This window comes from Clarias gariepinus, chromosome 22, assembly GCF_024256425.1.
Source record: "Clarias gariepinus isolate MV-2021 ecotype Netherlands chromosome 22, CGAR_prim_01v2, whole genome shotgun sequence".
Taxonomy (NCBI): domain Eukaryota; kingdom Metazoa; phylum Chordata; class Actinopteri; order Siluriformes; family Clariidae; genus Clarias; species Clarias gariepinus.
In genome coordinates, this window is record NC_071121.1 from 12,711,169 (window position 1) to 12,734,719 (window position 23,551).

At 36.2% G+C, this 23,551-nt stretch overlaps 1 protein-coding gene, 1 non-coding gene and 1 pseudogene across 3 annotated transcripts; 2 read left to right on the forward strand and 1 right to left on the reverse strand.

Annotated features, from left to right (window-relative positions):
* The first annotated feature begins 6,980 nt into the window (after positions 1-6,980).
* On the forward strand, positions 6,981-9,154 carry LOC128510747 (3-beta-hydroxysteroid-Delta(8),Delta(7)-isomerase-like; annotated as a pseudogene).
* A 4,026-nt stretch (positions 9,155-13,180) lies between these two features.
* trnaf-gaa (transfer RNA phenylalanine (anticodon GAA)) lies at positions 13,181-13,253 on the forward strand. Its single transcript has one exon. It is a non-coding gene; the product is annotated as a tRNA-Phe (tRNA).
* Positions 13,254-14,411: 1,158 nt separating this feature from the next.
* On the reverse strand, positions 14,412-19,643 carry fkbpl (FKBP prolyl isomerase like). Of its 2 annotated transcripts, none has more exons than XM_053481885.1 (3): positions 19,552-19,643; positions 18,840-19,239; positions 14,412-15,375 (listed from the first exon to the last, which is right to left on the reverse strand). In XM_053481885.1, the coding sequence occupies exons 2-3, from the start codon at positions 19,218-19,220 to the stop codon at positions 14,683-14,685; spliced, it is 1,074 nt and encodes a 357-aa protein (XP_053337860.1). In that variant the 5' UTR covers positions 19,221-19,239; positions 19,552-19,643; the 3' UTR covers positions 14,412-14,682. The 2 variants fall into 2 exon arrangements, with proteins under 2 accessions (XP_053337860.1, XP_053337859.1); XM_053481884.1 differs by lacking the exon at positions 19,552-19,643 and adding an exon at positions 19,376-19,470.
* Between the last annotated feature and the right edge of the window lie 3,908 nt (positions 19,644-23,551).

The following is a 23,551-nucleotide window of genomic DNA, read 5'->3' on the forward strand; positions in this document are numbered from 1 at the left end:
TTTTTTTGCAGAAGAGGTAGTTTTTTTTTGTTCTTGCTTTCCTAGGAAGGTCTTTATGAGAGCCAGTTTCATCATGGTGCTTGATGGGTTTTGAAAATGGACTTGACAAAATTGTTCTTGCAAGAACTGTTCCAGAACAGTTGACCTACAGTACGTGTCTTAAAATAACAACTGATTGTTGGTGTTTGTTGTTGTCTGATGCCAAATGTATTATTTCATCGTTTTGAAATCTTAAATATTTGACTAGAATGTAGAAAATAAATCACTTAACAAAAAACACTGAATTAGAAGGTGTGTCCAAACCTTTGACTGGTATCATAAACTTTGAAAATAATTTAATTATTATTATTATTTTTTTAATAAATACATTTTAACCTTTCCAGCATTTATCAAACTTGTTTGTACTATGTTGATTTCTGAATCACAAAAAAATTCATGGATAATACTGAAACAATCTGTTAAAGTTGGTGAACCTTGATATAAACCATTTTCAAGTATATTTAACACCATCTTCCCATAAACACATGAAATCAAAATTCTATTTAAATTTTAGGACCTTTTCTATGCTCTCTAATCAACATCCATTAGTTAGAGATCACAGGACAATGCCAAAACACATCTCCACCCTACAGGCCTTCCAACATGCTCTCTGCCTTGTGTTAAAGTGTTTGAGTGCTGGTCTTTTAAAATACCATATCCATATCTATTCATCCAAAATTTCTCCAAGATAATGGGTTGGTTGATTTCCACTGTTGTTTAATTAAATTTGCCTATTACCAACTGACATAATGATATTTTCCTCCATTTACCCATTGTCTTTTAAATAAAATGTATTCACTCTGCCTATTTAGTGTAATGCTTATATCATAATCCCCCCACCAGAGCAGTGAAAAGAAATCTTAACATGGATTAAGTTTATCCACAACTAAAAGAAGTAACATTCTATAAGCTTCCTTAGCACCACATGTTCAGGGCTACATATATTTATCAAGGGTTTTTTTGGGGGGTATTTTGGGATGCTGGGTCGCGGGGGGAGCAGTACTAATAAGTAGCAATAACAATACCAATAAATATTTGTATATTTAATTTACATTAAATCTAACAGTTGCTTAAAAAGGGGGCATTTAGCAAATGGTGGGGTATGTCCATTCAAAAAAAGTAACCTTGAATACTTCCAGACTTACTCTCACTAATTTGTATCCCCCCACCCTGTCTTTGGTTTCAGATGTTATTTAAGAATTAGGCTTTCCTGATATTAGTATTGCAAACACAATTCTGTGCTCAGGTTTGTATGAGACATAGAAAACCTGAGTAAAAACCCATTCTTTTAAGTTTAGTATGGGCTGACAAATGCCCACTTTGTTTTTACTTGCTAAAATAAATTAGGTTTTAAAATGACTTTAACATTCTTTATTTTCTCTTAATTAATCCTTTTTTTAAAGGTGTAGTTTTAAGCTAACTTTACCCAATTTACTACTAAAAATGAAAAGAAAAAAATCTTTTTGAACAATATAACAACAGTAACAACACAGAAATTACTTCCTGAACTCCCTGACCTGGACACTTATGTTCCTGTAATCACCGTGTTGTTTTACTGGCACTGGAAAATATGGCCCACAGAAGTAAATATGTGGTACATCATAGTGCCTGCTTATGATTTCACCAGTATGTAATTAGGAGAAATAGATTAACTAAGTAAGAGACTGGAGGATTCAATAAGAGTAAAAAAAATATATAATACACTAAACACTTTTTCTTTTTAGTAAAAATGGTATTGTGTAAAGTCTGTCATTTAATTTGAACTCACCCATGTATCCAACAGGCCCAAATCTTTTTCTTTTTTTTTTTCCTTTTTTTACCTGCATGGACTTTCAAGCAGAAGTAAATGGCAGATTTTTTCAATAGGGTGTACTTTAAGTAACAAAGGGAGCATACATGTTTATATTCATTTCACAGTACCTTGGACAGTTGTTAGCTGCAATCTAATGACATACGTGTGCAGCTGGGGGGAAAATAGGTATGGGTTTTTTGGTGGGTGCCTTGTATGTGAAATATGTGTTAATTAGCTGTAGTTTTACTCTACTAGATAATTGTCATAAATAGGTAAAATTTGCAAGTTGCTCTGTTTTAATTGTATTATATTTTCTTTTAGTAATCATATTTAATTCTACAGTGCATAGAGTAGCTTAAAAATAAAGGCAAATGAGCTATGTTAATCTGCTAAAGGCAGTAAATACCTGAACCAACAGGTAAGAAAGAGCACTGAATACCACATATACCTGTTGATTACTTCATGCAAATGTTTCCACTTCCATCTAACAATAAACATTGAAGGAATAGGTTTTCCAAAGTTACTCAGGGTGGGATAATTATTAATTGGATGCAAAAGTTGTTAATTATGACTAATTAAGGTATAGATTAAAATAGCAAATTGTGATGGAGTGGAAAGTGATATTTCAGATAGGGAGATAGAGACAGGGGCTGGAGTGAATGAAGTAGACAGTGAGCCAGGGCCAATAGAAACTGTGCCTGGAACAGAAGCTCAGGAGACGATTAAAGCAAAAGAAGGGCTTTCCTTGAATCTGCTTGGAGTACAATGCCCAAGTGATCCTGCCCATGTCATAAAGTTCAACATGAAGTATGCAGAGGCCAGTCCTGTCATATTCAAAGAATGCATGGTCAATTTAGAAAAAGTGATATAAGAAAAATCCATGGCTAGAGTATTTGCCTTGAACTGACACCATATTTAGTTTAAGTTGCCTTTTTAAATATATATATATATATATATATATATATATATATATATATATATTTTTTGCCCTGTTTCATACGTCTCACTCTTACCATGTACAGGGCTGATAAAAAAATTCCTGAGCTTGAACTTTTTTCCTTGCCCACGAGGTGAGTAGGGGTGGGGGTACTATGTATGCGACGCACTTTTAACACATAACTTGTTGGCCCCTGGGCCCAAATATATAAACAGCCTATATATACCCCTAGGCCCGTATTCACAAAGCTTCTTAAGCTTAAAAGTTGCTCCTAGTGACGAAATTCTATAAGAAAATTCTTAGAATTATGACATTTTCTTAGAATGTTCCCTTAAATTTATGATTAAATCTTAGTTAAGATAAAAATTATTTACCAAACATCTTAGCCCTAAAAACAGCTCCTAAGGTAAAAAGTGTTAAGAGTAGAGAGGAGGACTTTTAAGAGGCTTAAGAGTTTCTATAGCAGAGGACAAAATGGTGGAAAGAAGAAATATTCTCCAAATACTGAACATAAAGATAAAAGAAAACGCTGCTTTTCTGTCCAATTTGGTTTTCTTGTTGTTTTACTTTCTTACATCTCTCTTGGATTGTTCGTTACATAATCTCCAAAAGTGCAACTTAAAACATGCAATCATGTAAATTGGTAAAAGGTCAGCCATTTTGCTCCCATCAATCTAAAATGGTATAATAAAAGTAATAGTAAAATCAGTATGGTAAATAAATGTAAGAACTTTAACTACTTTGTGGAAATTGGTTGGTTCTAAAGTAGACATATTTTCAACATTTGGCTGTTTTAATTAACTTTAATATATTTATTCTATACAAACATTATGATATCATGTATTCTTTTTTCATAAAGAGTGTATTTCAAGACCTTTGGTTTTATCAACCAATCACAGTCCTTGAATTGCTGCATCATCTCTAGCAACGGGGTCAACCACACCCCCTTACTAAGATAAAGGTTTTTGTACTTTCCTTACTCAAAGTTGCTCTAAGACGTTTTCTAAATCACTTTTAGTCTAAGACTCCCAGCTAGGACATTTTAGGCTAAGATAGGAGCTCTCTGAAAGAATTCTAAGAAGCTTTGTGAATACGGGCTCAGATCATCATTGGCCTTTAGAGGCTCTTTTTAGATATTTTCATATTTGCATTATGCCTCCAGTATTATTCAAGAAAATATAGCATTTTCTTCTCAATATGTTCAGTGCCTAGATTGACATTATTAGCCCATCTTAGTACAATCACTGGAAGTAAGGCCAGAAAGTGGCAATAATAGTACTCCAAAGTACACAGGAATTTTTTAACTAATTGATTATTCTTCGCTAATTTCTTACATAAAGTGACAAGTGGATGGGCGATATTAAATGACAGGTCAAGCTCAGCAATAAAGGCGCACAAGCAAATTTTTAAGTCACGCGATCGGGGATTGAGGGTGAAATATTATGGCGTTATATTCCTGCCACAATTCTGAGCGATTCTGCGCGACTTCTCGATTCTGTGCGCGCTCGACCCTGCCTGCATGCGCGTGCAACATCTATTTTCTGTGCGCGCTCGACTCTGCCACAAGTCACAGACATCCACACACTACTGCTGATTGGCTTTTCCTTCTCTATCACCTGCGCATCTCAGATCTACAGAAATGACAGATCAATATCCGCAAACCTGATTCCCCCCCACCGCCACAGTACGCTGGAAATCCGGCGTGGTGCTGGAACGCTATCACCCCTGCGTGTATTGTCAGGTAATGTGTTTTAGGGAAGACTATGAATTCAAACCAGAATTGAGGGAATTTCTTATTCAAATTTAAATTCAAATTTTTTATTTTTCACATACACAAAATGATATGCCGTAAAAAGCTTACACAACTGTTTGTGGAAAAAGAAAGAAGAAAGGACAGGAACGGCAAATTTTGTCTCGTTTCATACGTCTTACTCTTACCATGTATTGCCAGGTAATGTGTTTTAGAGGAGACTATGAATTCAAACCAGAATTGAGGGAATTTCTTATTCAAATTCACATTTTTTATTTTTCACATACACAAAATGATATGCAGTAAAAAGCTTACACAACTGTTCGTCAACATGAAAAGGAAAAAAGTAAGTAAGGAGGCATAAATGCTAATAGGAAGAATAAAAAATATTAAATATTAAATCTACTATCTTTTGTTACAATGTAGTAAAATGGAATAAAATAGTGATCATTTAAAGTTGTGATCACTTTAAAGTGTAAAGTAAAAATATGTAAGTATGTACAAATGTAAGACTGTAAAAAATTGAGAACTGTATAAATAAACTTTTGAAGAAATTAAATTTGATCCCATAAAAGAGTAATGGGTTTCTCAAAAAAAGACCTCGCATTGTCTGTATAAAATTTACTAATTTTATACAGAACGATTTATTAAAGGCTATTAAGTAAGCCGGGGGAGACGAAGACTATTACGTGTTTCCTCCCAAACACATAAAGCCAGCCAACCGCATGCTTACACTTGCGGAGTAACACACTCGGAGGAAAGCACTATCCCAAAGCTCTCAGATGCCCCTGATTGGCTGTAGAGCCGTGACTAATGTGGGAGCACAAAGTACCTCTCATCCCTCCCTCCCTGAAGAGCTCGGCCTATCAGCTCTCTCTAGACCTCCGGCTGTGAGAGGTAACAGCATTACTCGGGGATCAAACCAGCAATCTCCGGATGATAGGGCGAGCACTTTATCACTGCGCCACTCGGAGGCCGAGGGTATACCTTGTTAAGTGCTCTAAATCTCCTCCTGGGATAGCCTTCCAGGCCTTCCACGACCCTGTATACAGGATGAAGTAGTATAGACGATTAGACAATGACACCTTTTTGATCACCCAAGCAACTGCTGTGAAGTGGAAATGTACATGTGTATAATGCCGACAGGTACGGTTAAGTATGGCTAACCAGAAACTGAAAAAGAAAAGGTTGAATTTGCACTAAATAAACCGTAACTTGTGCAAAGCAGGAAAAAGACAGCCGAGACCTTTTGTACTTATATACTGTACATACACTTTTTTTAAAAAGTATTGTGCTGTTCGGTTAAATCGATTAGTTTGGTCACACATTGCCATAATATGGTGTTGATACAAATTGCAAACGGCCCACAACGGCAAGCTAACTTCTTTCTCCCCCACATCGTATTGTGACATATTGGCATCAACATAAATTTTTACATCTTTCAGAGGTGGTAACAGTAACAAAAAAACAGGTACGTCAGGCCGAGCTCATGAATGCCTGGATCAGACTGTGATGTGTCTACAGCGACAGCCCAGACAATGCGCAGAAGTAAGGGCTGGCGAAAAATTTAAAGCAGTGTGAGGAGTGGCAGCAAGTTGACCACACACTTTGCAGGTAACGGTAGCACACAGATGTCAGTCATGGGTACCCGCTAGTTGTTGTTGTTTTTGGTCTTTAGGGTGCTGCCAGCAAGGGGTCACCACAGCAGACTAGCCGGTCCGCACACACAAGCTTGGCACAGGTTTTACGCCAGATGCTCTTCCTGATGCAACCACTTCCATTTTATATAGGCTTGGGGCAGCACTACATCCAGTGGCTGGGGTTTGGGCGCTGACTGGAAATCGAACTGGGCCTTCCGGAATGGCAGACGAGACACCTACCACTGAGCCATCAGTGCCCTTAATAAATAAATAACATGTTTTTAAAAAACATCATAAAGGAGCACCAGAAGCAAAAACTAAAATTTATCCCATATGACTCACATAAATGTCAAAATTAAACAGCTTTTGATTTTTTCTTTAACTCAACACTTTCAAAATAATTAATTTCTTTAAATTATTGAAATTTAATAACTTGAAAAACAAACAAAAAGAATGTCTTTGAAAAAAAAACAAATCTCAAGATAAAAACAAGAATATCAAACCAAATTTTTGTTTATACAAAACAAGGGCATGGTTTCAGGAGGAGAGTTGAAAAAATGAAACAAGTGCCTTTTTAAACCATAGAAATAGCAAAAGCCGCCTGTATTAGGGCGTAGCCTTATCGTGCAGCCAATGGTATTTTTTCCCTTCGAGTGACGGCATCAGAGTTGCGGGCTCACCGTCCAGTGAAATCGTGAGTGCGCTTTATTAGGCCGTCTGGCACCACAGCGTCATGCATGATTATTGGTCACAAATTTTTTAAATGGGCTGGAACTATGCGGTGCGACCTGTGCTTTAAGGTTTACCGTAAGTTATGAGATGATTACTTATAAATCTCGTACAGCAGGCTCTGGATAGTCTCTTGTGCATTTTTGTTGGCTAATATCTCTGTAATTCAAGGTGAGTACAAACTATTAGACCACCTTAAAAAAAAAGGTTGTCCATGAAATCATATGTTGATTGTATGTTGTATTCTTGTTTAGAAAAAAATATCAATGCATGCAAAATAGACCATGTGGGCATGTTTGCATAATACTCAACGTATTTGTGTAATTTTACATCATGAATAGTTAAATTAAAAGTTTGTTACTTTGTATTTATTTTGTATGTTTCTAAGACTGGTGTAGAGTTGTTGTTGCACTGAGATTATAAGATCGATTCTATCTTTATTACAAAGATGGCAGCAGGACCTGTAAGTCACCCGTACTGGCCCAAAAGCCTGTCCATCCCAACCTACAGAGAAAATGAGCGCTCCACGTTGGAGATTTTGACTTTCCTGTTCTCAGTGTCGGGACTGTTGATGCTGTTAACCTGGGCTCTGACAGGAAAGGGTTTTGGAGGAGGACGCCTGAGCACCTACAGGAGGCTTGCTTTGTGCTGGTTTACTGTCACACCACAATTCCAGGAGACCAGAGCTTCCTTTCTCAACTTTGTGAGTGAACATTAATGTAACACAGTTAGTGGAAAAGTAATGTTTCCTTTTTCAACATTTTGCACAGAAAAATTGTGCATAATCAAATAGACAGCTTTTTTTATCATTGCATTTATTGTATATAGATCAGAATGTCAGAAAAGTTACAGCAAACATTCATACTGAATCAGTAAAAGAAGATAAAAAACTTCTTAAGCAAATCGATCCCATTATACTATGGCCTGTTAAATGAAAATTATGTTTGCTTGTTTTTTTTTATTTTACAGGGAAGGAATATTCAAAAGGTGACAGCAGATATGTCATGTAAGTTGCACATATAACTTGTTCTCTAATGTTGTTCTCTAATTTATGTTGTCCCAAGTGGATCTTTTTCACAAGTGACTTTATGTATCCTTTTTTTTCTAGATCCGATAATTTCACTGTGTGCATGGAGGCAGTAACTGCATGTCTATGGGGACCTTTTAGTCTGTGGATTGTTGTGGCTTTCTTGTACAATCATTCCTACAGATTTGTTCTGCAGCTAATTGTATCTCTAGGTGAGATGTTTTCTCATTCTTACTCATTTGTATGCTATGCCTATATGTACTGTATCGGTTTATGTAAGCATTTATTTATTTATTTAAGTTTGTTCCTATTGAGTTAAAATCCTATACAATTATCACCCAGAGCAAGAATATTTAAGATGAATGAGGAGACACTTTAAAAAGTAAAATTTTTATAACACAGTGCACATATTTTAAAAGAGACAGCCATGGAGTTAATCTGATGATAAAGATAGTGTGTAGTTACTTCAATTGTTAAATAAAGTAAAGATCGTGAAATAAAGTGAATTTCTACAACTGCTTATTAACTGTACTGAAATAGACATTGCAGGACATTACTGATATTTTAACATCACAATAATATGTGAGCAAGATGAGGTACACAAATAAGTTGTGTTGTGAAGAAACTGCAGATCGAAGTACAGTAATGACCAGGCTTATTTCGATTTAGCCCTGTACAGTCTAAATAGGTCAAACTAGACAGAAGAAATGAAGCAACCCACCAGTCTCATATAAGAACTTTCTGACAAGATGAACTCAAGATAAAGTGGTGGTCCTCACATTTTAGATATAAACATACAACACAATGTTCATCTATATTTTCCTCCTAAATAAAATTTCAGTCATTGTAATGTCCTTTATTAACACTAATCATCTCTGTCCATAGGGCAAGTATATGGAGCAATCCTCTACTTCTTCACTAAATACAGAGATGGGTATATGCACAGCGAGTATGGACACCTTATCTATTTCTGGTTCTACTTTGTCTTCATGAATGTCTTATGGATCGTGGTGCCTTTTATTCTTATAATGGACTCATGGTTCCAGTTGAGTGGCATCCAAGCTTTGGCAGATAAAACGGTTCTCAAACAAAAGATAAAGTAGATGGGGAAGAAAAAATATTGATTAGTGCTGTGAAATTAATTAAAAATAAAATTCACTATGTACCTGTGAAATTATTTAATCACAAAAGCCTGTGTAATATACACCACCAAACTGCACACACCTTCTAATTACATGGTCTTTCCTGAATTTTTTTTTTTTTTCTTCATTGTAGAACATATTAATCTTCTTTAAAGAGTTAATATTGAGATGTGTCTGCTACTTCTACTCTGTAAAGCCTTCATAACGCCTCTAATCTGAGATGCTGTTGACGTAGGTCAACTGTTCCAGTTGTTAAAAATAAAATAAAAAACATTTTCTTGTTAGAGCCTAGCTGTAAAAATGTTGTTGTGTCAAGTTTTTTTTTTTCTTCTTTTTTTTATGTAAAAAAAAAATAAATGTTACCTGCATAAACTTTCAAGCAGAAGTAACTGGCAGATATTTTCAATAGTCTGTATTGTTACATAATTTGTAACTGTTTATTTACAATTTACATCTTTCAGCACAAAAATTAACCACCGTAGAACCGCCAGAGTACAATTAGGCAAATCATAGAAGAGGAAGTGCGGTTGTGCTAGACATACTGTAGCACAGCTGTGATGTGTCCATAGAAAAGAGCACAACCTCCCATGCTGATATCCAGCACAACAGAACAACCATGGGTGTGATATTGCTTTTATATAACAATTCACAAACACAGATTATTATTAACATATAACAATTTGTTAATCAACCAGTTATTTTGCATCGCCGACATGCACTCTTCTGAACTAACCAACAGTGAATGGTTGGAGACGGACAGTTAGTGACCGATAGTTAGTGTAATAACGAGGTTAAAAGTAGTTTTAAATTCTTACTGTTAATATGCAGCCAAAAGAAGAGGAGACTAAACCAAAGATGTGGTGGACAGTCCTGTTATTCTGCTTTAGAATATCAGCTTTGTTAATTTCTGCATTCCACGATTAAATCCCAAATAGTGTTAAATGGAAAACTAGTGTTCTGTGCAGCTGTAATATCACTTTCAGTAGATTAGGGGTTAGAGAGGGATTTAGAATTCAGCCTTATGTTAGAAGCTAGTTACCAATGTAGCTCACCTTTGGTGTAAATAAAACAACACAGAGCAAATAGTACGTAACATAAATGTTGTTTAAAAGGGCATAACATTATTAAATGTGTTTTCTTGGTAAAAGTGTTTCTGTGACTGGTTATGAACGTGGATTTTGGCATGTGGAGTACAGTTTAAAAGTCTTAGGCAAATGTAAAAAACTGCTGTAGAACAAGGTTCTTCAAAAACGTTTCTACATAAAAAATACTATCTAAAGTAGTAAACAGGAATTAATGAAACAAAATCAATAATTGGTGTGGTGACCATTTAAAATATACTCTAAGGTACAATTTGTGGGGTTATGTTGGAAAAACAGTTGCTTAGTTTTGCTGAACATGTTGCAGAACCCAAAACTCAGAAGCTTTTTGTTTTTCTGAAAAGTGCTCTTTTGCATAATATGCTATTATCTTTTCGGGCCTGCAGATATTTTCCAGTAATGTTTAGAAATCAGATGCTTGTTTTGTACTGACTTAATAATGAAGTAAAAAAAACTGTATATCAAAGTTTGTAGTAAGAAAAAACACAGGGTGCCTAACTTTTCCACAATGCTGTAGCTACTGTAGTGTACAAGATAAATGTAGAACATCTGGTACGCGGAATGATTTGCATCCACATTGTGTGCATACTTTTGGGTATAGTTTGACAAAGGGAGCATACATGTTTATATTCATTTCACAGTACCTTGGACAGTTGTTAGCTGCAATCTAATGATACATGTGCAGCTAGGGGGGAAATAGGTATGAGTTTTTTTGGTGGGTGCCTTGTATGTGAAATATGTGTTAATTAGTCATAGTTTTACTCTACTACATAATTGTCATAAATAGGTAAAAATTTGCAAGTTGCACTGTTTTAATTGTATTATATTTTCTTTTAGTAATCATATTTTATTCTGCAGTGCATAGAGTAGTTTAAAAATTAAGGGAAATGAGCTAGGTGAATCTGCTAAAGGCAGTAGATACCTGAACCAACAGGTAAGAAAGAGCACAACAGATTTGAATAGCACATATACCTGTTGATTACTTTATGCAAATGTTTCCACTTCCATCTAACAATAAACATTAAAGGAATAAGTTTTCCAAAGTTACTTAGGATGGGATAATTAAAGATTGGATGCAAAAGTTGTTAATTACTTTTACATCCAGCAGGAAAACGACAGCTGAGACCGATGGTACTTATATACTGTACATACACACCGTTACACACATTTAGATCACACCGTAACTTTAGATGGCCTTTCTGTTCCATCAAATGCAACAGTGAAAGACCTTGGTGTGATTATTGATTCCAGCCTTTCATTTGAAGCACATGTAGATAATATTACCAGGATAGCATTCTTTCACCTCAGAAATATTGCCAGAATAAGAAATGTATTGTCGCTAAACGACGCAGAAAAACTAGTTCATGCTTTTATCACCTCTAGGTTGGACTATTGTAATGCCTTACTGTCTGGTTGTTCAGCTAGATGCATAAATAAGCTTCAGCTAGTCCAGAATGCAGCAGCGAGAGTCCTCACCAGAACCAGAAGATATGAGCACATCACCCCTATTTTATCTTCACTCCATTGGCTCCCTGTGAAATTTCGCATTGATTTTAAAATACTACTCTTGACATATAAAGCATTAAATGGTCTTGCGCCGCAGTACCTGAGCGAAATGCTAGTGTCTTACGATCCGCCACGCCTACTCAATGGATGCAGGCTGCTTGTCAGTACCGCGTATTATGAAAAATACAGCTGGGGGCAGAGCTTTTTCTTATAAAGCCCCAAAGTTATGGAATAGTCTTCCAAATAGTGTTCGGGACTCAGAGACAGTCCCAGTGTTTAAGTCCAGGCTAAAAACCTATTTATTTAGCCAAGCATTTTTATAAATAGATTTGCCATAGGTAAAGGAGCAGATCTGGGGGACTCATGGACGTAGAGTATTATGGTGAACTGGTATGTTTGGATGCTGTCTTCCTCACTCTCATTGATCACTCAGGTTTGCTGACGGTGAGGTGATTGTTTGCTTTACATGTCAGGAAGCCCTCATGTTTGTGTTTCCTTCTGACTCTCCCTTTTAGTTATGCTGTCATAGTTAGTCCTGCCGGAGTCTCTGCTTGCACTCTACAGTTAATATACATTCACATTATACATTGTGTGACTGTGACCATACCTAACTGCCATCTCTCCTCTTCTTCTCTTTCCCCCCCCTTTCTTTTTTCTCTCTCCTCCTGTCCCCCCCTTTCACTCTTTCTCTCTCTCTCTGTCGAGCTACACATGTCGTTCCTGAGCTGCCAGTGATCCAGACTCCCTCTGCCCTCCGGACCTGTCTGACCCATCCTGGTGCCCCGCTTCTGGCTGAAGATCTCGTCACATGGATGCCCCGTGTGTCTCTCTGGGATGCGTCTGGTGTCTGGGAATGATTCTCTCTACCTAGAAAATGGTTCTGGCCTTGACTGGTGTTGGCAACTGTTTCTCTGGGGACTTGACAGTTCGATAGTTCATGACTGGAACTTCTTACAAGTCTACCTGGGTCTTCAATAACTACCTGGACTCCATATTAACATCAATTAACATCAGCTATTATAGCTGAACTGCCTCCCACCCTACACACTGAATAAATGCAGATCATTTACTGCTTTCTGTTTCACCCAAATGAGGATGGGTTCCCTGTTGAGTCTGGTTCCTCTCAAGGTTTCTTCCTATTACCATCTCAGGGAGTTTTTCCTTGCCACTGTCGCCCTCGGCTTGCTCACCAGGGACAAACTGACCATTTTGATTCATACAAATTCACATTTCATACAAACTTAAATAATTCTTTTGACTATGTAAAGCTGCTTTGCGGCAATGAAAATTGCTAAAAGCACTATATAAATAAAATTGAATTGAAATTGAATTACATACACTTGTGCTGTTTGGTTAAATCGATTATTAATCGTTTATCGGTTAGTTTGGTGACACGTTGCCATAATATGGTGTTAGTACAAACTGCTTGAAGTTAAATGTATGTTTTCTAAGAATTCTTTTGTAAACAAAATTCGGAAGTTGTAAGGACTAGAGACCCTGCTGCACCGGTTTCCTTACGCCGAAATAGCTCAGTTGGGAGAGCGTTAGACTGAAGATCTAAAGGTCCCTGGTTCGATCCCGGGTTTCGGCATTTTGTTTATTTAATGTTTCAAACCTTTCTATCCGCTCACTATGCGTAAAATAAGCAAGTCCCTCTCCCTCTTGTCAAAGCGACTGTCATTGAACACGTTTGGAGAGAATAATGAGTAATTATTTTTCGTGACAGCATTGACAAAAAGTAGGTGTTAAGTATTAGTGCATCTCCCCCAGATAATAACTTTGGTTGGTTAGTTAGTCGCCTTTGTTTGTCTGTTTTCATAGATAGCTTGTCTGACTTACCCAGACATTACAACAAAACTAGTTACCAAGTTTAATAAACGCCAGCGGGTACAATGTGGGTAGATCGCAGCTCGACTAATATAACCGTGCTGTGTAGCTCGCGAACGTGCGTTCATCGATATCCGCTTTCTTGCAGCAGCATCGGTTAGCAAGAAGACAGCACAGACACCCTGCATTTGGGTGTAAAGGCACTTCTCATAGCCACGCATTATTTAAAAACAAGACGATTACACTCCCTAGTCTGTCTCTTTTTTTAAGGTTAAATTATGCAGCGTATTTGACAACTTAAAAAATGACGACTAAGGCTTTATTCAGCTAGAAGGTTTACTGCTTGAACCTCTGTATCTCTAGCATTGTGCGAAAAGAAAAGAGACGCCGATGTGAAAGGTTGATGGGCTTGGTTACAGCAACAGTGAACGTAAAAATAAGAGACATAATGCAATGGCGCTACTGGTTAAAAAGTCGCAATGGGTCTAAAACAGCTACACCTTGACCAGTGTTTGATCTGATAGATTTGTCTGATAAATAGCAAAAAATACAAACGCCATTACAGCTTTAAAGAAAGAGCAGCAAAAGCCTGAATTTGATACATTATCAATGTACAATAAAGCAATCAGCCAGATATCACGTTCCCGCTACATTATTCTGTACTGTAAAATATTTAAGTCTATTAGGTGATATATTAACTACTATTCATTTTACTGGTCAAGCAGCACAATGTACGCTTTTAAGCCAACTTTTGAATTTAGATAAGCCATGCAATCTTCAAGACCATTTGTTGCTTCTCTTTCAATTACAGTATTTCATCATTGGTTGTCGTAGTATCAGAATTCTCATGTTACAATTTAAGATACATCATAATGAGAATTTTTTTTTCACATTGTAAAACAAAAATCAAACACAAATACAGTAAGGGTGTGAAGCTTATAAATAGTTTAATTGGCATTTGTTCAACATAGAACCATAATACAACCACCATGCAAAGAGCAATACTTAGAGTAATAGATCCCCCATTAAATACAGTTTATTACCACATGAGCTTTTTAGGCTCTTTTAAGTTTCAAGTTTTTATTTTTGATAAGCCACATTTAAAGTATACACAAGGCCTGTTAACATTCACATTTGTTGTTAATATTTATGTCGACATGTATGCAGACAGATGCCGATTTGTCTGCAAATCATTAAGTAAACATTTTGCTTAGCCTTTGGCCAAGCTTACAGTCAAACTCTTTTGCTTTTGCATGTACTTGTTTCAAGGCATTTTGGGCAGAGGTAGAACCTGGCTGTAGTTCTAGGACTTTGCCAAAAGCTTGCCGTGCTTCTGAGAAGTCTTCCAGCTGCAGACAGGCTTGGCCAAGGCGATACCAGGCTTTAACATTCACTGGATCCAGTGTAGTGGCTTTGCAGCTGCTGTCCTTGGCTTTAACCGGCTGGCCAAGCCTGAGCTGGCACAGGGAGAGATTAGAATGGAGTTCTGCTTTTATTGTATTATACTCCTCCTCAGTTTGGATGTGGGTGTTTTTTGCTTCTGTCTCTCTCTCACGGGTCCTGCCTCCATCAACCTCTGGAACTCCATCTTTCCCTCTGTTCTGTCCCTTTAAAGTGATGAGCAGTTTAACAGCACAGCAGTAAGAATGTGTTGCTCCCCATATGTCTCCCTTGCCGAAGCGTTGGCTGCCCCGCTGCTTATGAGACAGCACCCAGGTCCACTTCTCCGTAGGGGGCATCTGCCACGACTCCTTCCCTGCAGTGAATGAATGAAGCTGCAGAGAAAAACACTCACTTTTCGGCTGTGTCTCCTCTTCTGTCTTCTGGGCAGCATGATTATCACTGGGTGTCATATTAAAATGCCGTTGATAGGGTCTTACTGTGATCTGACAAAAACAGTTTCAGCATAATAAAGTAACAATACTGTATATAACCTAAGTGGAATATTGTTTTCTTGATTATTATGCAGTATTTGTCCTAATATAATTCATAATGACAAAAAGCACAACTCATAAAAATTGGACACAACTTATAAATTTTCTATAAAATTTCTAATAATGTGTCTTTTGTCCATCATAATAACAATATAATAAGCATTATCACAAAATACCATAGAATGATTATTTATTGTTACTTTAGAACTGCTTGATCCTAATTCATCATCAATAAATCAACACTACCTAAGTGAAGGAAAATATAAACAGTGGAAAAACATTTGCGTGTATTAATATACATTTTTTTTGTGGATTTTTTTTTCTTATGCCTGAATGAGGAGATTATTCTTATAAATATTTACTTAAAAGGGCACTTTTACACAAAGGTCAGCCTTATCATGAAAAAAAAATTGGCATAATTCACAAGATTTTTAATAAACCATATTAATACACTTATAATAATATGTCTGCATATAACGATTAAAATGCTCAAAGTCTTCTTCTCTGTGTATCGTGTATCTCTATGGCAGAATTACAGCACCCCATACTGGTCTGGGATATATATTACACCGTATTCAGTGGTTTCGTGTGTACTCAAATTTTTCTTTAATGAGGAATAATTAATTATGGTAAATGAAGGTGTAAAACCGACTATTTACAGAAGACTTCAAGTACAGTACCATAATCAGACTCTTAGCAGTAAAATATTTGCATAGTGCAAACATTTTAACATGTAAAAGTTTAAAGTTAACATTTTAAAAAAGGCTGTATATCCATGAACGACAATCCAGGCCGAAAGGAGCCCACTGCTGTCAGGAATGCCTGACTATTAAAAATTTAAAGAAAACTTGTCACCAATTTGCAGGAGAGACAAATCTGTCTGCGGGAATTGTACACACAATCATTCACCAACACCACTTGTACATTACAGGAACTCTGCAGGGAGTTATTGCCACATCCCCTGTATAGTCTCAACCACATGCCGTTTCCACGTGTTTGGGCCATTAAAGCAGTTCCTTGGAAGAGTAGCATTTCAGACGTGAAGCAAGCAGTTCAATTATGACTGAGTTGCAAAATTTCTACCTTTATTGTATCTAGCAATGGTGAAATGCTGGGATAAGTGCATTAGTGTAGGGGATCTTGATTATAAAAATTCATGTGCAGCATTATTTATTGATCTTTCTAAGGCGTTTGATACAGTAAATCATTGCATTTTGTTACAATCTCTAGCTGAAAATGGGGTGTCTACAAAAGCTTGATACCAGTGAGTCACATGTGATGGTTTTTCATCAGGAAAGGCTGGAATTAAGACTGGAGTTCCACAAGGCTTCATTTTAGGGCCACTGTTGTTTACTATATACTGTACATAAATGACATCTGTGCCCATGTAAATAATGCTAATATGCACCTCTATGCAGATGACACCATTCTCTATTGTTCTGCCCTGTCTCCTTCTGAGGCAATGATAAAACTTCAAGAGGCGTTTACAAGAGTACAAGAAAATTTACTTAAATTAAAATTGGTATTGAATTCTAATAAAACCAAATATATGTTGCTTACAAATTCTTACAATAGAGTTACAATAAAGTTACAAATATCTGGTTTATTTATTAGATGAAGAGCTTTCTTTTAATTTCCATGTTAGTTTGGAGCAAAAACTTAATGTAAAATTAGGTTTTGATTATAGAAATAAGGCTTGTTTTAATCTTAAGGCAAGAAAATAACTGGTTGCAGCCACATTTTTATCTGTTCTTGACTATGGTGATATTATTTATATGCATGCTTTAAAGTCTGTGCTGTGTTCACTGGACTCTGTTTATCACTCTGCACTATGTTTCATAAATGGTGCTAAATACTCTACACATCATTGTAACCTGTATAGCTTATCTGATTGGCACCCACTGACAGTACACAGACAGCTTCCTTGGTTCATTTTCATTTACAAAGCAGTTGTTGGTTTGTTACCATCATACTTATCTGTTTTTTCATTGTCTATAAATAATAGATATAAACTTAGGTCAAATTGTGTCATTCTTTTTAATGTGCCTATGGCTAGAACCAAATTTGGTAAAATAGCTTTTCATTATAATGCCCCTTCAACTTGGAAAGACCTTTAGAAACAGTTAAAACTTAACATTTTTTAATGTTTATTCCATTTTTTTATTTCAAGCTACACATTGCTGATATTTTAAATGATCACTGTGAGTGTTTTTAGGTTATTTTTATAATTTGTCTATTTTTGTGATTGTTTTTTATAGCTATTGTATGTATGTTTTTATGTTATATGTTGTTTATTAAATTTTTTAGTTTAAGTCCATTTTTGTGATTGTTTTGTATTTTGATTATGTGTTTAGATATGTTTTTGTGGTGTTTGTTGTCTATTGTGTTATTTTATATGTTGCTAGTGGTTATGTTGTGTGTTTTGTAGCTATGCTGTTTCAGTGTATATTGTCAGTTTTGTGCTGGCTTCTCTTGGCCAGGGCTCACTTGCAAAAGAGGCTACTGTCTCAATGTAACTACCCTGGTAAAACAAAGGGAAAAATAAAAATAAATAAATATATAAATAACAAACTAAATAAACAAATGTCTTTATTAATTAATGTCATTTTTGATCTTATAACCATGTTCTGTTATTCTGCACAATAAAAATTTCCAGTTTGACTATGATTTAAGTTTATTTATAGTTACTAATCAAATGATTCATGTTAAAATTCACTTTTTAAATATGGTCCTTATATAGTTTGTAGAGAACCGATTCAAACTAGCCACATCAATAATTGATTATTAAGTAACAAAAGTTGGCCTGTTTAATATCACATCCATAAAGCTGCTAAAATGTTAGCTATTTTCAATATGTTAATGATTATATAATTTTGAGGATGTTTGGTTTTAGGAAAGTTATGGAAATTAATTCACTGATTGTAGGCTTGAGGCTTCTTGTTTACCAATACAAATCCAAATGTCATATTCATAAGTGCAATTGCCTAAATGCTAAAGAAGCAAAAGAAAGACTCACAGTTAATTTATTATTAAATGGTTAAATAAAAATAGGTTTTAGACAACATGGTTATGTAGCAAGATGAAAACAAAGAATGTTGTCCTTGTGGAATTTCCTGTGTTCTTTCATATCTATACCTGGGTTATGTAGTTTTTTTTTTTTCTTTCACCTGTCAGAAATACTGTATACTGATAAGCAGAATGGGAAACCAAATTGTAAAAGGCATTTCTGGCCATGCAGAGTCTTTCTGGGATAAACTGTGGACCGACCCTGACCAGGTAAAGCGTTAAATACAAATGAATGAATTAAAAATAGGTCTGCTGCTATTGACTAGCTGTAACTCGTGGTGGTTACTATAGTATAGAGTGCAGGTGCAATCAAACGAGAAAAAATGGCCAAGCTGCAATCTGGCACTTACCTCACAGGTCTCTGCTGCCCTCATGCCCTCCAAACAGCTCTCTATAATGTCACACTGCCCCTCTCCCATTCGCAGCTGTATCCACCTGTCCAGAGGAACCTGCAGCACTGAATCCTGAGAGCGAGGAAACTCTGTAACCTGCACATCACTGTCACTAACTGCGGATTCAGTTTCACTCGAGCTCTCAGACTGGCTGTTATCTTCTGTATGGTTTATAAGACGCACTCTTATTTTGCAGATGGACCCTAACAGAGGGGTGTTGTCTCCTCGCTTTCTCTCCCACTTCCACCTCCTGTGTACCTCCCAAAGACCACCAGGACTCACTGATATCCATGGGCTTTCGCTCGTCACGTGTTCTTCTGTGTTATTTTCCGTGGCCATAAATACTTTCTGAAGAGACCTGAGGAGAAAGAGCTTATTAACCAAGGGAAATTAATACTTGAACACTTACAGAGAAGTTCAAGTTAACAATTTAATAGGAAGCTCTGTTCATTTAAAGAGAGAGAGAAAGAGTATTAAAAACCCGATAAACGCACACACTGTTCTTGAAAAATAAATATAAACTTGTTTGGCTGAGGTTTGCTTTGGATTCGGCTCAGGTGAATTTAATATAATTTACATTTAAAAGTCACGGTCTCAACACAGCACGTGTACCTCTAAAGGAACATGGCACGTAAAACAATACGCTTGTTTAGTCTACAAGTAAAATTACCTATTTCTAATTGATTAAGAGATGCAGCCAACTACAATCTAGCAATCCAGCATTGTCATGTTGTTGAGTCCCACTTCCGCTATTGCGACGTGAATGTTTTTCTAAAACACGGTGTTTTGGCGACACCTGTCGGACTGGAGCGATTGCAACGCTTTTATCAAGGAGCGGTCATAGTAGCATCAGATAAACTTTAGCCATTAAATGGATATAAGGATCACTTTCCTATAGGTACCAACACATAATAGTAAAAGGAAACGACGAACCAGATAAATTCGCCAAACAAGCATTTAAAAATGAAAATAATCAAATAGAAATCCCAGTAACTAAAAAGCAGAAGTCAAGAAAATAATTAAAGAACACATGAATAAAATATGCAGAGAAAGTTGGGATGAAAAAGAAGCATGCAGAAAATTGCATATAATTCAGAAGCAAATAAAAAGAGGGAAAGTATGGGGCAGAAACAAAAGAGAGGAAATCTTCATAGCATGGGTAAGAATAAAGCACACGTAATTAACCCAGGGTCTTAGCACAATATGTGTCCACAGAATGTAAATGTTGTGGACAAATGGAGACAGCTGCTGGTAATATATAATATATAATATATATACTGGTAATCTGCAAAATATATGACAAGAGAAGACAAAATCTCAGAGAAAGCTGACGTTTCACACTCCAATCCCGCAGGTGGCGGTAATGCAGCTATAAGTTGTCTCCCAGCCGCCAAAAATCACAAAGATGAAGAAGACGACAACGCATTAATAATCTCAAGTATACCACAAGAGGGCGCTCCCCTCCCGCTATTTTTATTATAACATAAACTTTTCAATTCAGCTTCTATAATAAAGCAAATGTTAAATAAATGGCATACTGTAACTCATGAGTCTATTCTATAAGTCTATTTATTAACACAATATTACTACGTGGACAAGTGTATTTATGGCACTGAAATTTAAAGTATAGAAGTGTGTCATTTGAGTTATCGCAACACTAACACACAACACTCTTTTAAGACGCGTGCTGTGTATACCTACTCTTATTAATAAATAAAAGAAACAAGGGATTGCTCCATAATACTGCTAAAAATATAGTGTATAAATATGTCTTTCACACCATAGCACATGTCCAATCAGGAATTATTTGGACTTCAGCCTGTGTGTAAATACAGGTTTTGTGCTATGGCCGCGGGGGCGCGCTTCACGGGAACGCACTACTGGCCGTTTCCTGGGTGCATGTGACGTCACGAGCAAGCGCGGTCGCTATGTGGCGGAGTGCGTGAGGAGGCCGTGTTGCCATGTCTACAGAATTCCCGTCCAAATATTTTGTAGACCTGGATTCATTATATCTGGGTAGTTAGACCAAAGACAAATTTAAACTTTATACTGTATATGCTTTTTAATAAAAAAAAAAAAATCAAGTTTAAAGATTTTTTTTGTATTGTATGTTCATTGCCATGTACATAATTTATAATGGCATATTCACACCTACACACTTATTCACACAATACGAGCAATTTGGGGACACCAGTTAATCTAACCTGCCCGTCTTTAAACTGTGGGAGGAAATTGGAGTACTCGGAGAAAACCCACAGAGCAAGGGGAGATGTGCGAACTCCATGCACACAGACCCAATGCGGGTATTGAACCCAGACCCTGGAGGTGCAAGGCGACAGTGCTGCCAAGATAAATCTTTATTAATCCTGAGGAAAATTGCAGCTCTGCATCAGCACTGAAAAACAGTAACAGACAGTAACGTTGAAGCTAAGGGAAGCTAAAACATACACAAGTACTTAGGAGGGAAAAATATACAATAAAATCAAATAAACAAAATATACAGTGCCAGTCAAATGTTTGGACACCTTCTAATGAATGGTTTTGTTATGTGATATATTTTCTACATCCTAGAACAATACTGGAGATTTTTCAAAACTATCAAATAACACATATGGCATTAGTTCATAAGAACAATAATACTCAGTTATTATTTTAAGACACAAATGTCAGCTTTTCTGGAATAGTTCTACAAGTCACCCCTGTTGCAGAGGTGAAGTTCATTAAGAGTTACGAGCAGTTAACAACTCCTCAGATTAGAGTGGTCATGAAGGCTTTACAGAGCATAAGTAGCATACACATCTCAATATCAACTGTACAGAGGAGATTATTGCATATTTTGGATATCTTTAGCATTTTACAATATCATTTTACAATAGAAGAAGAAACTATCAAGAAAGAAAGACTATGGAATTAGAAGGTGTGTCCAAACTTTTTACCTCTACATAATATGGAGATCAAATCAAATCAAATCAAATTAAAATTTTATTTGTCACATACACAGTCATATACAGTACAATATGCAGTGAAATCCTTACACGGCGGCCTGTGACCTAATATATATATATATATAAAACAAAAAATAATAACAAGAAATATATAGTATAACAAAATATATATATAACATATATATATAACAAAAAATAATAACAAGGAATATGACATTAGAAAAGAGGCAAGAAATAAATAAATATTTTAACTATAAGAAAGTTGAACATAATATGCAAGTTTTCAAGATATCAGAAATATAAACCTAACTGTACAGACAAAAATGAATTGAGATAGTAGATACTATGACGTCAGAGGATATTTTGTGCAAATATTGTTTGTGTCTCTCATCTGAATGCACTCCAAAATACTTAATGATTGTTGATGATTCTGGTGCTACTTTATTTTTGAGTCCTGTATTTTTGTTTTTCCAGTGCCGTTAGTGGTTGTGTTGCGCTGATGTGACATGGGGACATTGTCAGTTACAGAATACAGTGCAACTATACACAGAATTACAGCAAAGACTCGGCTTGTTAGCGACCTATGCAATTTATTTAAACAATGGTGGTGCTTGATGATGATCCTTCCAGTTTGAGAATGGACTCCTAAAAGTTGCAGGTTTGTCTTCGAGGCCTATTAAATTTCTGCAACTCATCCAGAATAAAGAAAAATTACTTGTTTTAACATTCCTAAGTTGTTCTACCACCCTGCGGTGGATTGGCACCATGTCCAGGGTCTATGCTTACAAAGTATAAATGGATCAGAACCCACCACACCCCACAATGCAAATGTTACCTCTTATCCTTTAGTACTGCTTGACTAGTCCCACCATCTGTCAGGGTACAAGTAAGCAATGTATCGTGACATTTCTGTTCTGACACATAGATGGGGAATTAACTTCCTCTACATGTGCAAACAGCTGAGTCACATGCAGTCCTCACATGTCAAAAAAATCTTTCTGAAGTACTTAAGTTAGGATTTTAATTTAAAAAGTATGTGTGCTTTTCTGTCTATATTCCGTACCGCATCTGAGTTTTAGTCTTGTGAAAAAGTCTTATGACCCAGTATATCAGGATATATTTGTAAATCAGAATAAAAATAAATGGACATTTAAAAGGTATTAGGAAACCACACAGTAAACTGACTGACATGTCAATGAAAGACATTCAAACTACAGTACATGCAACTTAGAATTTGATTCTTAAATAAATATTTGAAACATCTGAATATTAAATACTAAGGACTAATTTGCAAAAAGAATAAGAGGGAATTCCGCCCATAGAGTTCACCTTGAAATACTTAGATCTCTGTACCAAACTGACCCTCACTCATGTTGCCATGGAAACACCAAGTACCCCCCCCCCCCCCAAAAAAAAAAAAACTTCCCAGAATGCACTTGTGACCAAGGAGATGCTCTCCTCTTTTACACACACATCTGACCACATGCTCAAGCATAGGAGTTTGTAAAAATGTAGGAAGGTGTGGGTCAGTCACCAAAGTGAGTGGTTTTATAGATATCCATATATCCTTTATGACAATACTTTTATAACAGAATTGAAAACACTATTTAGAGATTTTAATAGATTTATTAGGTTTCATAGACATATAGGATATTGTACTGTACAGTTATAATCATGATGATGGGCTTTAGGAAGGGTAGGTTTTATTCTTTTGGAGATCTGGCA